Below are 16,063 nucleotides of genomic sequence, written 5' to 3' on the forward strand. Positions count from 1 at the left end.
AAAGGCGGAGCAGGCTCGAACAGCCATATGGCCTACTCCTGTCTTATTTCTTATGTTGCATTGTTACTTTGGACATTTGGTGATATATAGTAGCCATAATGGTCAGGTGATCCTCCCAGTTAAATACCTCATATTCTCCCTCCTCGTCCTTCTTGACTTGTCTGCAGCCTTTGACACGGTTGACCACTCCATCCTTCTCCAACGCCTCTCCACCATCGTCCAGCTGGGTGGGACTGCACCCGCCTGGTTCCATTCTTATCTATCTAATCGTAACCAGAGAATCACCTGCAACGGCTTCTCTTCCCGCTCTCGCATCATTACCTCTGGGGTCCCACAAGATCTATCCTTGGCCCCCTCCTATTTCTCATCTACATGTTGCCCCTTGGCGACATCATCCGAAAACACAGCGTCAGTTTCCACTTGTACGCTGACGACACCCAGCTCTGCCTCACTACCTCTTCTCTCGACCCCTCCACGGTCCGAAAGCTTGAGATTTCAAAATAAAGCTGTTGGACTAAAACCTGGTGTTGTGTGACTTCTTACAGGTGTCTAAATTGTCAGACTACTTGTCCGACATACATTTCTGGATTCATCTGTTCTATCCTCCTATTCCTGTACTCACTAGCACGTGGCACCGGGAGTAATCCGGAGATTACTACCTTTGAGATCCTGTCTCTCCGATTCCACCCTCTCCCCCCCCCCCCCTCAACCACCTCACACATTAGTGTCCGTCTGACTCTCTGTCAGTAATTAGAACATTTACATTTTCTAACCATCTACAAAACACAGTTGATAATCTTGTTACAGCTGGAGGCTTTTGTTTGCTTTCAAAATTCAATTGTCATGTTTTTAATTACAAAAGTGTGACACAGGAGATAAGATTCACTTGTACAGGAAGCACATGCCATTGACAAGTATTTTTAATAATATGTATTTTTAATAATATATCTGTTATGCTGAATTGTAGCAAATATTTAGCTTTATTTTGGTACGGGCAGGCAAACAAGTCAGAAACGGCCCATATAAAATTTTCCTTTCAAGTACTTACGCATGTGGACATATGTATTTCACATGTGGTGTCCTGATAGTTGACAATCCCTCTGCCCAGCCATGTCTACAAAATATAAAACATTTAAAGACAGCAACTACAAATGTTGTACATAAAAATCTGAAACATTCCCAGTAAGATGGATGCCGGCCACTCTCAGTAGCTCACCCAAGATGCCATTGTATGCATATATTTGCTAAGCAGCAAGTAACTGCAGACTATATGAATGCATAAGACATTTGCTGGATCTGGTGCTGTGCTCCACACATATGCACTTCCAGCATCTGTGCTCCACACATATGCACTTCCAGCATGGGACACAGGACAGTGATCAGAAGCGAAAACCAACTTTCTTTCCTAATTGAGAAATGCCAAGACCCTACTGCTGTCACTCGAAGTACGCTGGAGATGTTTGACTGATAGAAAATACATGCCGTTATAAAATAAAAGATATATTAGATTATATTTTTTGCAATGTTGTTTATTGTGCAATAGATTAAAAAGTTAAGACATTTCAGTAACAGATTAGGTTTATGTTGTGTGCAGTGGTGCTATATTTTGCAGGGGTGGGGAGATTGCATGGTGCACAGCCGAACAGGAGCATGGCTGAATGCTTGAAGACAGCCGTCACAATGTACATTACATCATCACCAATAATTAAACAATAAATGAGGATGCAGTGTATGTGCAGCTATGTAAATAGTCCATCTATATTTCTTAATGTATCTACAGATATTGTCACTGATTTTTCACAATTTTTTCCCCCACACTTTCTGTGTGTTAGGGAACCAAGGTAAATATTTTAATGATGTGTTAGGGAATTAAATAACAATTTAATAGGAGGGGGGGGAGCCTCGGGAAATCGGGGGGGGGGGGGGTGGGGAGAGCCTCGGGAAATCGCGGGGTGGGGGGGGGGGGGAGCCTCGGGAAATCGTGGGGGGGGGGACCTCGGAAATCGCGGGGGGGGGGGGCCTCGGGAAATCGCGGGGGGGGGGCGAGCCTCGGGAAATCGCGGTGGGCTCGCGCTGACCGCGCATGCGCCGCCCGCCCGCCCACAGCGGCCGTCCATCAGCCGCGCGATACGCGGGGGACCTCAGCTCCGGACCTCCGGCGCTAGGCAGGGGGAGGGGCCGGAGAGAGGGACAGAGGGGGAGGGGAGGGGTGGGGGTGGGCAAAGGGAGGGAGGGAGACAGGGAGGGGAGGGAGGGAGAGGGAGGGGAGAGGAGAGGAGGGGAGGGGAGGGAGGGGAGGGGAGGGGAGGGGACAGGGAGAGGACATGACAGGGAGAGGGGGGACACACATGGGCAGGGAGACCAAGCGCCCCAAAATTGCCCTCGCAACGCGGGGCTCCCCAGCTATAGTGAATAAAGAAATTGCAGAGACATTAAACAAATACTTTGTATCTATCTTCACGGAAGAAGACACAAAAAAAATTGCGGAAATAGTGGGGAATCAAGGGTCTAGCGAGAATGAGCAACATAAAGAAATTAGTATTAATAAAGGAATAGCACTGGAGAAATTAATGGGACTAAAAGCAGACAAATCCCCTGGCGCCTTCCTGCCTTCACAAAGTGGAGAAGAAGCATCCAGGAAGGCGCCGAACACCTCGAGTCTCTTCGCCGGGAGCAAGTGGAAGCCAAGCGCAGGCAGCGCAAGTCAACCCAAGCACCCCACCCACCCGCCCCTTCAACCACCGTCTGCCCCACCTGTGACAGAGACTGTAGGTCCCGCATTGGGCTCATCAGTCACATGCAAACTCATTTTTAATGTGGAAGCAAGTCATCCTCGGTTCAGAGGGACTGCCTAAGAAGAAATCCCCTGGACCTGATGAGCTACATCTAGGGTTTCAAAAGAGGTGGCTACAGAAAGAGTGGTTTTGATCTTAGAATGGTCCACAGATTGGAAGGCAGCAAACATAATCCTGCTATTCAAGAAATGAGGGAGAAAGCTGGGAACTAGAGGCCAGTTAGCCTGACATCAGTATAAGAGTAAAGGGGGGAGAAATTGGGTGGAGCCGCAAACAGGGCGCCCAGCTCGCCTGGGCACCAGATTTTGCGCTGCGATCGGAGCAGCAGCGATCGCCGGAAATTCAGCTTGAGCACCCCAAGAGGGACACGGGGCGAGGCTCGAGGCGCTCCGCGTCCCTCTTAGGGCGCTGAAACGGAATATCGCAGCGCAACGTGTCGCAGCGCCACACGCTGCGGCACAGCGCGCTGCGGTACTGCAGGCCTTCCTCCCATTCTTAAAGGGGAGGGGCCTGCACCAGCGCGATGAGCGATCGCGAGTGCCAGCAAAAGAGCCCGGCACCGAGGAGAAGTGCCGGGCTCTCGGAAAACAGCCGGCAATGCCGCGGGGGGGGGGGGTGGGGGGAGAACAGGAGGCCGGGGACGGAGGTGCTGGCAGGCGGCCACCAAAAAAAACGGCCGCCCCGCACCTCCACCTTAATTTGCGCCACTGCCGCCACAGGTAGGCCCCGTGAACCGGGCACGATTAGCAAGCGGCGCTACAGAGGCGGTCGCTGCCAAAAATATCGCGATCGGGGCGGTAGCGGGGCGCTGCGCACACCGATGACGTCATCGGTGGTGGCGCAGTGCAACAGGCTAACGCCGCCATTAACGCCCCAGATAAATATCGCGGGAGGCGTGGCCAGTGGCGCTAAAGCCACTGAGTGCCCTCTTTAGGCGCTAACTGGTGGCGCAGCCCACCGAATTTCTCCCCCAAAAGTCTTACTGCAACTATATAGGCCCTTGGTGTGACCACATCTGGAGTACGGTGTACAATTTTGGTCTCCTTACCTAAGGAAGGATATGCTTGCCTTAGAGGGAGTGCAATGTAGGTTTACTAGACTGATTCCTGGGATGAGGGGATTGTCCTATGAGGAGAGATTGAGTAGACTAGGCCTATATTCCCTAGAGTTTAGATAAATGAGAGGTGATCTAATTGAAACATATAAAATTCTTGTGGGGTTTGACAGGGTAGAAGCTGGGAGGATGTTTCCCCTGGCTGGGGAGTCTAGAACCAGGGGTCACAATCTCAGAATAAGGGGTCATAGAAACATAGAAGATAGGAGCAGGAGTAGGCCATTCGGCCCCTCGAGCCTGCTCCGCCATTCGATGAGATCATGGCTGATCATCCAAACTCAGTACCCCGTACCTGCCTTCTCCCCATATCCCTTGATACCTTTAGCTCTAAGAAATATATCTAACTCCTTCTTGAATATATTTAAAGACTTGGCCTCAACCGCCTTCTGTGGTAGAGAATTCCATAGGTTCACCACTCTCTGGGTGAAGAAATTCTTCCTCATCTCTGTCCTAAATGGCTTACCCCTTATCCTTAGACTATGACCCCTGGTTCTGGACTCTCCGACCATCGGGAACATTCTACCTGCATCTAGTTTGTCCAGACCTGTCGGAATTTTGTAAGTTTCGATGAGATCCCCTCTCATTCTTCTAAACTCCAGCGAGTATAAGCCCAATCAACCCAATCTCTCCTCATATGTCAATCCTGCCATCCCAGGGATCAGCCTTGTGAATCTTCGCTGAACTCCTTCCATGGCAAGAACATCCTTCCTCAGATAAGGCAACCAAAACTGCACACAGTACTCAAGGTGTGGTCTCACCAAGGCCCTGTACAACTGCAGCAGGACATCCTTGCTCCTGTACTCAAACCCTTTTGCTATGAAGGCCAACATACCATTTGCCTTCTTCACCGCCTGCTGCACCTGCATGCTTACCTTCAGCGACTGGTGCACAAGGACACCCAGGTCTCGTTGCACTTCCCCTTCTCCCAATCTATTGCCATTCAGATAATAGTCTGTCTTTCTGTTTTTGACACCAAAGTGGATAACCTCGCATTTATCCACGTTATATTGCATCTGCCACGCTTCTGCCCAATCACCCAACCTGTCCAAATCATCCTGGAGTTTCTCGGTATCCTCCTCGCAGCACACACGCCCACCCAGCTTTGTGTCGTCTGCAAACGTGGCGATATTACATCTAGTTCCCTTATCTAGATCATTAATGTATATTGTGAATAGCTGGGGTCCAAGGACCGATCCCTGCAGTACCCCACTAGTCACTGCCTGCCACTCGGAAAAAGACCCGTTAATTCCTACTCTCTGCTTTCTGTCCGCCAACCAGTTCTCTATCCAAGTCAATACCTTGCCCCCTATCCCATGTTCCTTAACTTTACACGCTAATCTCTTATGCGGGACCTTATCGAAAGCCTTTTGAAAGTCTAAATACACCACATCTACTGGGTCTCCCTTATCTATTTTCCCAGTTACATCCTCAAAAAATTCCAGTAGATTTAGGACTGAGATGAGGAGAAATTTCTTCATTCACTCAAAGGGTTGTGTATCTTTGGAATTCTCTACCCAAAGAGCTGTGGATGCCGAGTCATTGAGAGTCCATTCAAGAGAGAGATCGATAGATTTTTGGCTACTAAAGGAATCAAAGGATAGGGTGGGAAAGTGGAGCTGAAGTAGAAGATCAGCCATGACCTTACTGAATGGCGGCAGGCTCAAAGGGCCGAATGGCCTACTCCTGCTCCTATTTCTTAGGTTATGTCAATAGAAATCGACTTATAAAGGGAAAAATAACTAGAAATTCTACTTCATTCCCTTTCATTTTTGAAAATGTTTCAGTCCCCTTTCAAATGCAATTCCAAAGCATGAGTGGGTCCATTTTCAATACACTTTCCTGACTGAGATTGAGATGCCCATCATCCAGCACTTTTCCCCATCTTTCGCTTTTAAAAAGTCTATTTGCAGCCTCTTTATGTAATAATAGTTAGCATACTCAAGTCTTTACCATTACCTGTGGTTTTCCCCTTTCTATTCTGCTCAGTCCTATTAAGAGGCTCACTTATTTTCTCGTTCCCAGTTCTGACAAAAAGGTCTACACCCAAAGATTAATCTGTCTTTTCAGATGCTACAGAAAATTCACGCTCCAGATTTTCTGTTTTTATTTCACTGCTGTGTATGTTGATCATTAAGATTTAACCTTGGTTTCCAGGTTTGCTTTGTTCATAATTTAGGTGATGCTTGTGCACGACTGGCCGTGAAACGCACGAGCTCTTGTGCAGCACTGATGTGTTTTTTTATATATACAAATCACTGATGGTGCAGATTGCTTAAAGACAGCCACAATGAGGGAGTTTACATTGTAAATTATGGAGAGGCGCAGCACTAGGTGCCAGTGGTTTGCAGAAAAGCAGTTCTATTCTCTTCATGCTCACGTGTAGAATAAATTACATATTCCATGTACTGAGGAGAACAAGCTCATATTTCATGCTGCTTTGGCCACATAAGCCACGATCAAGTATTATCCAATACACAAAAGATTTAAACTGGTTAATGCTGAGTAAGCATCATCAGATGAATGGATCAGAATTGGTATTTTATGAATGTTTCCAATAATTAGCTACCATATGTGCCATTGTGTTTTGTCTACATTTTCAGTTAAACCCTGTCTGGTGTATTTTTATTACGGTAGGCACTAATAATTGTCACAGGATTTCTATTCTGTAGTGAATGTATGGAATTATTCAAGTAATAATACTGATGTTGTGGCCTGTTATTCATTGTGCCAGTAGTCCCCTCAAAGCTCATCCACATGCATGCTCATCATGCGGGAGCACAGAAAGAGTGTTTTGGGATGCTATTTGATCATGGTGGCAGGAACACCATAACTGAGCCCAACCCTGTCCTTAATCAACACTTAGACATGGGCCCTTTCACATGTGTGTGTGTCTGTGCGTGTGGACAAAGTATAGGAACTGCAGCCAATTGTGCTCCATCTGTAGCTGAGGGACACCAAGGGCAATTGTAGTGTCCTGTCCTCACCCTGACAGGGATTAGCTAACCTAGCACACATTCGAATTAGACACGGGACCTTCTTGGTTTCTATGCCACACTACAGTATGTTTATTGAGCCATCAAGGAACTCGACATGACAGACTATATTTGAAGTGATAAATAGTACACCAGAAGTTCTTTTTTAAAAAGTCTCTCTTACCCAGTGTCTCCTAATCCATGTAGAAAAATAACCTGCAAATAAAAGGGGAGAAACCCTGTAAGAATTTTTTTATTTGGCATTAGTAGTAAATTATGTAATTCCTGTCAACATAAACACCTTAAATAAAAATTTGCTTACTACACAGAAAATGCTCATAGAAATGACATAGAATTCCATACAATCTGGACATGCCATTTTTTTCATGCAAGGTCAAAATTAAAATGAACAAAACCTAACAACTGTTTCTGACTTACTTATGTTTGTTATTTGCTATTGACACAATTTTTGTAATGCTATTACCAATATAAACATTGCTAGCCAACATTTCTAACAACAGATTAGGGCAGCCATTTTTTGTTATTTCCAGTCATATTGTTCACTGTCTGACCACTTGAGAAGGTTGGGGTTTGTACATCGACACTGGCACTCTCAAGTCAAAAATTATTTCAAGATATTTGATTTTGTTTCAGTTGTACTACAGGCTGTTACTGACATCTTGTCCTAGCACCATACAAACATCTTCTATTTATAACTATAGACCTTCAAAGTTGATAACTTACAAAACACTGTTCACATGAAGGATTGCCCATCAAAATGTTTACATAGGCAGTTTCAATGTTACATTTTCATGTGAAAACTTGCCCAAAAATCATGACAACAGGAAGAGCATGCATAAACATTTTTTTAAGATACTAGCTTATCTCCCATGATGTTGCCACACTGCAATGTTAAAGGCTATGAGGAAAACTGTTCGGAGCAGAGAAATGTAGAGCAGGGTTGCAAGGGTGAAGAGGGAAAGCAGAGCAAGGTTAGAGGTCAGGGTGAGAAGCAGGAGAAGGGGAGAGACAGCCTTGATTGCTATATGATGGCAAGTTGCCCTTTAAAGAAAAAGATTGATGTATCTGTGGAAGATTTTTTTTAAATCACAGGGCTGATGCCAATGTGAAATAAAAACAGAAAATGCTGGAAATACTCAGCAGGTCAGCCAGCATCTGTGGAGAGAGAAACAGAGTTAATATTTCTGGTCAATAACAAAAGGTCATCAACCTGAAACGTTACCTCTGTTTCTCTCTCCACAGATGCTGCCTGATCCAAGTATTTCCAGCATTTTCTGGGTTTTTTCAGATTTCCGGCATCTGCAGTATTTTGCTTTTGTATTGTGAAGCTGATGTGATATTGGCCACATTGGGATTCATGGCGGCAGACAAAAGCTGTATTGCTGTAAAAATAATGGTCCAAATTTTGTTGGACTTTTTCCCTGCACCCTTCAGCTCAAACATTTGTTGCCTTGAAAATTGCTGGCATTGTGAGCTGGCAGCAGGGCATCTGAGACCTTGGTGAATGACAGGACCATAAAATCAAAGAATGATGCAGCACAAGAGGCCATTCAGCCCATCATGCCTGTGTTGGCCCTTTGAAAGAGCTATCCAATTCGTCCTTCTCCCCTGCAAATTTTTCCCCTTCAAGTATTTATCCAATTACCTTTTGAAAGTTACCATTGAATCTGCTTCCACCACTTTTTCAGGCAGTGAAGTAGGAATAGGGTCGAGAGAGCAGGATTTCCCAACCCCACATCTTTCTATGTCCGCCACTGGAAAAAAAACTCTCCAAGTTCCTTACCACTGCACTTTCAAATTCCCAACTATCAAGCCTTTAGCCTACAATTCTTCATGACATTTCTGCAACTACTGATTTGCTGAATCACACCCTCTCCACCATCTTTGATACCCTTGTCCTCACTGAAACCATCACACACTCTCACCCGAATCTCCCCACCACCCACCCACCCCCGGTAAACCCCTCATCTCCGCTTCCTTATGTCCAAGGGTCGCAGACTTGAACATCTTTGGTTGGTTTAACCACCCATCACCAGATATGGCTGGATCACAGAAAGCATTATCGAGTCCTGCTCGCCATCGCTAAAACTGCACACGATTCTAAGATCATCCAGGAAGACAGAGAACAACCGGCTTCTCTTCACCAAAAATAGGCTTCTCAAACCACCCTTCCTGCACCCCTCCTCCTCCACCAATAAATGTGAGGAGCTCATGTACATTTTTGTTACAAAGATCGAGAACATCCGTTCAGCTGCCTCTACTACTTCCCTCCCTTCCCCAGTCCACCGGGCCTAACTTCCTCTCAGTTTCCCCCCTGCCCTAACCCTAAATTTGCATATTTCCCTAGCTTCTCTCCTATTTCCCCTCATGCCCTCTCAAAGTTCACCTTGTCAATGAGACTGACCTCCTGCTCTCGCGACCCTATTCCTACTAAACTGCAGACCACCCAACTTCCCTTCCTGGCTCCCATGTTAGCTGATATCGTTAACAGTTCTCTCTCCTCGGGTACTGTCCCCCTCTCCTTCAAATCTGCCGTCATCACCCCTCTCCTCAAAAAAAAAACCTTGACCCCTCCGTCCTTGCAAATTATCGCCCCATCTCCAATCTCCCTTTCCTCTCCAAAGTCCTTGAACGTATTGCCATCTCCCAAATGTGTGCTCATCTTTCGTGGAACTCCTTGTTTGAATCCCTCCAATCAGGTTTCCACCCTCACCACAGTACTGAAACGGCTCTTACCAAGGTCACAAATGACATCCCATGTGACTGTGACAAATGTAAACTATCCCTTCTCGTCCTTCTCCACCTTTCTGCAGCCTTTGACACGGTTGACCACACAATTCTGCTCCGACGCCTCTCCACCATTGTCCAGCTGGATGGGACTGCACTCGCCTGGTTTCATTCCTATCTTTCCAGCTTTAGCCGTAGAATCACCTGCAATGGTTTCTCTTCCTGCTCCCCCAAGGCTCTATCCTTGGCCTCCTCCTATTTCTCATCTACATGCTGCCCCTCAGTGAAATTATCCGACAACAAAGCGTGAGTTTTCACATGTACGCTGATGATATCCAGCTGTACCTCTCCTCCACCTCTCTCAACCCCTCCACTGTCTCTATATTGTCAGACTGCTTGTCTAACATCCAGCACTGGACGAGCAGAAATTTCGTCCAACTAAATATTGGGAAGACCAATGCCACTGTCTTCGGTCCACGACAGAAACTACGTTCCTTTGCCACGGATTGCACCCTCTCCCTGGCAACTGTCTGAGGCTGACCCAGTCTGTTCACAACCTTGGTGTTATATTTGATTACAAGATAAGTTTCCTACCTCATATTCACGCTATCACTAAGACCATCCATTTCCACCTCTAACACTGCCCATCTCCAACCTTGCCTCAGCTCATCTGCTGCTTAAACCCTCAGCTATGCCTTTGTTACCTCTAGACTTGACTATTCCAACACACTCCTGGCCAGCCTCCCTCGTTCTACCCTCCATAAACTTGAGATCATCCAAAATTCTGCTTTCCGTGTCCTAACTCGCACCAAGTCCTGCTCACCCATCTCCCCTGTGCTCGCTGACCTACATTAGCTTCCAGTTAAGCAACGTCTCAATTTTTTAATTCTCATCCTTGTTTTCAAATCCCTCTATGGCTTTGCCCCTCCTAATCTCTGTAATCTCCTCCAGCCCTACAATCCACAGTGATCGCTGCACTCTGCTAATTCTGGCCTCTTGACCATCCCTGATTTTAATCGCTCCACCATTGGTGGCTGTGCCTTCAGCTACCTAGGTCCTAAGCTCTGGAATTCCCTCCCTAAACCCCTCCACTTCTCTTTCCTCCTTTAAGACACCCTTTAAAACCTACCTCCATCACCTCATCTGCCCTAACATCTTATATGGCTCAGTATCAAATTTTGATTTGATAACGCTCCTATGAAACGCCTTGGGACGTTTTACTACATTATAGGCGTTATATAAATGTAAGTTGTTGTTGTTGTAAGGATACATGAAAAGAAAAGAAAACTCAGGAGAAATTGAGCATGCTATATTAAAGGGGGAGAAATACAATTGTTCCAATAGATCACCGGCGTTTTTATGCGGTATTTATTTTTTGAGGGGTTGGAAGGAAAGGAGCATAACATATGAAATCAAACAGGAAAAGGCTAGCTAGTCCATCTAACCTGTCCCATACAGTTGTGATGCCTTATGCGTCACGCAAGAGAGACTCCTTACCCTCTAGGTGCTACGTAGTCTCCTCCCCAATCCCGCTAGGCAATCAAAACTAGTCCAGGAAACTACCGTCAATGACTTATATCAATTGGTACCTACCTCTTCTATGGTATGTTCTTCGCCCAGCCAGGAACACTGCAGTCCAGCTCTCTCTTGAAGGTACACAGTTAATCAGCACAAGCCAGCAACTTGTCCCATAGACCTACTATTTTATAGGAAAAGAACTGTCTAACATCTAACCTATTTGTTCCTTTGCGTAATTAACACGCATGACCCCATGTCCTATTCAACCTATCTAGCTGAAATAATTTGTCAGTGTTCACACAATCTAGTCCCTTCATTATTTTATTCAATCAAATCGCCCGAGTCTACACTTCTCTGGCAATATATATACCCAGCTCTAAGTCTATCTGGGTAGCTAAGGCGTTTTAAACTGCAAATCATTCTTGTGGTCCTCCTCGGAACATTTTCCAAAGCCTCAATATCACCCACCATGTGAGGGAAGCAGAACGGGACATAGCATTCTAAATGAGGCCTAACCAAGGTCAAGTACAATGACAAAATGATGTTTCATTTTGTAATGTAGAGTCCTATGAATGCAGTCCAGCATCCCATTTGCTTTAGCATCACGACAGTCATCAACAACAACTTGTATTTATATAGCGCCTTTAACGTAGTAAAACATCCCAAGGCGCTTCACAGGAGTAAGACAAAAAATGTGACACCGAGCCACAGAAGGAGAAATTAGGGCAGGTGACCAAAAGTTTGGTCAAAGAGGGCAGAATTATAGGAGCGTCTTAAAGAAAAAGAAAAAAGAAAAAGGAAGAAAGAGAGGTAGAGAGGTTTAGGCAGGGAATTCCAGAGCTTAGGGCTTAGGCAACAGAAGGCACGGCCACCAATGGTGGAGCGATTATAATCAGGGATGCTCAAGAGGGCAGAATTATAGGAGCGCAGATATCTCGGGGGATTGTGTGACTGGAGGAGATTAGAGATAGGGAGGGGCGAGGCCATGGAGGGATTTGAACACAAGGATGAGAATTTTGAAATTGAGGCGATGCTTAACCGGGAGCCAATGTAGGTCGGCGAGCACAGGGGTGATGGGTGAACGGGACTTGGTGCGAATTATGACACGGGCAGCCAGGTTTTGGATTCCTCAAGTTTACGTAGGGTAGAATGTGGGAGGCCAGCCAGGAGTGCGTTGGAATAGTTAAGTCCAGAGGTAACAAAGGCATGGTTGAGGGTTTCAGCAGCAGATGAGCCGAGGCAAGGGCGGAGACGGGCGATGTTATGGAGGTGGAAATAGGCAGTCTTAGTTATACCGCGGATGTGTGGTCGGAAGCTAATTTCAGGGTTAAATATGACACCAAGGTTGCGAACAGTGTGGTTCAGCCTCAGACAGATGTTAGGGAGAGAGATGGAGTCAGTGGCTAGGGAACGGAGTTTGTGGTGGGGACCGAAAACAATGGCTTCGGTCTTCCCAATATTTAACTGGAAAAAATTTCTGCTCATCCAAAACTGGATATCGGACAAGCAGTCTGACAATTTAGAGACCGCGGAGGGGTCGAGAGAAGAGGTGGTGAGGTAGAGCTGGGTGTCGTCAGCGTACATGTGGAAACTGACGCTGTGTTTTCAGATAATGTCGCCAAAGGGCAACATGTAGATGAGAAATAGTAGGAGGGCCAAGGATAGATCCTTGGGGGACACCAGAGGTAACGATGCGGGAGCGGGAAGAGAAGCCATTGTAGGTGATTCTCTGGCTATTAGATAGATAAGAATGGAATCAGGCGACTGCAGTCCCACCCAGCTGGACGATACTGAACAGGTGTTGGAGAAGGATGGAGTGCTCAACCATGTGAAAGGCTGCAGACAAGTCAAGAAGGACGAGGAGGGATAGTTTACCTTTGTCACAGTCACAAAGTATGTCATTTGTGACTTTGATGAGAACCGTTTTGGTACTGTGGCAGGGGCGGAAAACTGATTGGAGGGATTCAAACATGGAGCTGCAGGAAAGATGGGCAAGGATTTGGGAGGCGATAACACATTCAAGGACTTGAGAGGAAAGGGAGGTTGGAGATTGGAGTTGGGGCGGTAGTTTGCAAGGATGGAGGGATCAAGGGTTGGTTTTTTGAGGAGGGGTGATGACGGCAGATTTGAGGGCAAGGGGGCCAGTACCTGAGGAGAGAGAACCATTAACAATGTCAGCTAACATGGGAGCCAGAAAAGGAAGTTGGGTGGTCAGCAGTTTTGTGGGAATAGGGTCAAGGGAGCAGGAAGTGGGTCTCATGGACAAGATGAGCACGGAGAGGTCATGAGGGAAGATCAGAGAGAAACTGGAGAAAGATGCGAGTTCAGGGCTAGGGCAGGGGGAACCTTAGAGGAAGTTTGGCCCGGTGGCCTAGAGGAAGGAAGGGAAGTGGCAGAGGCAGCTGAACGGATGGTCTCAATCTTAGAGACAAAGAAGTCCATGAGCCCCTTACACTTGTTGTCGGCGGTGAGAGTGGAGGAGACAGGGGAGAGGGGTTTAAGAAGACGGTTAGCAGGGAGAATAGAAGCCGGGGGTTATCTTTGCATTCCAGAATGATTCTGGAATCGTGAGCAATTTTGGTAGACGAGAGCAGGGCCCGATAGTGCTTTATGTGGTCCAGCCAGATCTGGCGGTGAATGGCTAAACCAGTTGTCCGCCATATCCGTTCAAGTCTGTGGGACTTAACGGAGCGAAAATGAGGGCCGTACCAGGCGGAGCAGCCAGGGTGAGAGTGTGTAATTGTTTTGATAGGGACTAGGGCATCAAAGGTGGTGGTGAGGGTGTGGTTGAGCAGATCAGTAGCTGCAGAAATGTTGTGGTGAAAGCAGGGCCAAAGGCTGGACAGTTGGGATTTTGGAAGTGTAGCTGTAAGAGAGTTGGGAGAGAGTTTTTTTCCAGGGGCAGACACAGAAAGGGGGGGGGGGGGGAAATGGGGATGTGGGTAGAGAGTGATACGCAGAAGTGGTCAGAGATGGCCTTATCTGTGATTGAGACAATGGGAGTAGCGAGGCCACGAGAGATGGCAAGGTCGAGGGCATTGCCGTGAATATGGATTGGGGAGTTTACATGGAGGGAGAGATTAAGGGAGGATAGGAGGATAGTAAACTCAGAGGAGAGCATGATGAATTAAGATGGAGGTTGAAATCACCGAGGATGAGAAGTCGATCGGTGCAGAGGCTGAGGAAGGAAAGCAATGAAGATATCTCGGTAATAATATTTTTATGGCACTTCAATAGGCGGTAGAGAATGAGAATTTTAAATGAGAGGTAAGAGGGGTGGATTAAGGCGAGATGCTCAAAAGGAGAAAGTGCCAGAGGAATCGGGGGACTGACCAAGGTGTGATTTGGTGAACCTTTAGCGATTTATGAACCATGATGATCATTTTCTTTCACCACAGGTTTCATGTCTATTCCTTATAAAGTGTAAATATGCATAGTGTTGAGCCTCCAAACATGCATAACACTGCACTTCTCCAAGTTAAATACCATTTGTCAAACATGGGCCCATTACCCCAACACATCGAGATCTGGTCTCAGTTGTTTAGTCTCCTCCACAGTCCTAACACCAACACAAATCTTCATATCATTCCCAGCACCTTAATCGAGGTCATTAAACAAAGGCCCTAACACTAATCCCTACATGACAACACTGGTAGCCGGTCTCCAAGCAAATCCACATCCATTGATAGAAAAAATTTGCCAAGGGGTATGCAGCCAATTCTTTATCCATTGTAGTAACTTCCCTCTAATTCCGTGGATTTTATCTTGTAGAGTAACCTATTGTGAAAATTATGCTTTCTGAATATGATGAAGTTTGATATCTGAATATGATTGAATTTGATATTATGTTTAAGAGAGTGGGAGAGTCACAAACCAAGGTTTTTAAGTATCAAGCTAAAAGTGAAAATCCAGCGAACTGGAAGATGTATAAAAAGCAACAAAGGGATACAAAGAAATGAGATGCAAAAAGGGAACATGGAAAAATAACTTGCAAGGGATATTAAATCCAAACGACAGAAAGAGGGTGATGGAATGGGGAAAAGAAATAGGTCAGGAAATTGCAAATGCAGTAGTCATAATTTTCCTAAGCTCCCTTGATTCAGAAATTGTGCCATTGGATTGGAAAATTGCAAATGTCACTCCATTATTTAAGAGAGAAAAAATAGGTACAGTAATGACAGACCCGTCAGTCTAATGTCAGTTGTTGGGAAGTTACTGGAACCTGTCATTAAGGACAGAGTGACTTAGCACTTGGACAAGTATGAGCTGATCAGAGAGTCAGCGTAGATTTTTAAAGGGTAGGTCATGTCTGACTAATCCAGCTAATATTTTTGAGGAGATCACTAACACGGTGGATAAGGGAGTGTCTATGGATGTTATCTATACAGACTTCCAGAAGGCATTTAATAAGGTTCCCTATATGAGCTTAGTAGCAAAAATGAAAGCGCACAAAATTGGAGGCAAACTTGCAACATGGGCTGGAAATTGGATGGGAGGTAGGAGACAGAGGTAAAGTGAATGAATGGAAGGATGTGACATGTAGTGTTCCCCCAGGGATCTGCACTAGGGGCTCAGGTATCTCAATGACTTGGATGAAGGCTTAGAGAATTGTATATTCAAATTTGCAGATGACACCAAATTAGAAGGCACAGTAAGTTGTGCAGATGGAAGCAGGGTTACAAAGGGACATAGACAGATTAAGGTGAGTGGGCACAACTACAGCGAATTGGAGTTCCATGTGGGGAAGTGTGAGATCATCCACACTGGGTCCAAGAAAAAGAAATTGGAATATGTTCTAAATGGTGAGAAACTAAGAACTGTAAAAGGAGCAGAGATATTTGGGAATCCAACTACACAATTCATTAAAAGCTAGCAGCCAGGTACAAAAAGAAATCAAAAAGGCTACTGGAATATTG

The 16,063-nt window shown here is 46.0% G+C and overlaps 1 protein-coding gene across 4 annotated transcripts in view; it reads right to left on the reverse strand.

Moving 5' to 3' along the window:
- Positions 1-16,063, reverse strand: part of LOC147114884 (acyl-protein thioesterase 1-like) — a 65,229-nt gene that overhangs the window by 47,316 nt on the left and 1,850 nt on the right. For 3 of the 4 annotated variants that reach the window (XM_085992944.1, XM_085992943.1, XM_085992945.1), the window contains exons 2-3: positions 7,066-7,097; positions 1,049-1,114 (exon numbers count right to left, since the gene is read on the reverse strand). In XM_085992944.1, the coding sequence (XP_085849070.1) occupies positions 1,049-1,114; positions 7,066-7,097 (98 nt within the window). The remainder of the gene's footprint in view (positions 1-1,048; positions 1,115-7,065; positions 7,098-16,063) is intronic. The other variant, XM_085992946.1, reaches the window with a different exon arrangement.

This window comes from Somniosus microcephalus, chromosome 7 (assembly GCF_052327205.1).
Source record: "Somniosus microcephalus isolate GS21.2 chromosome 7, FLI_Smic_1.0, whole genome shotgun sequence".
Classification (NCBI taxonomy): domain Eukaryota; kingdom Metazoa; phylum Chordata; class Chondrichthyes; order Squaliformes; family Somniosidae; genus Somniosus; species Somniosus microcephalus.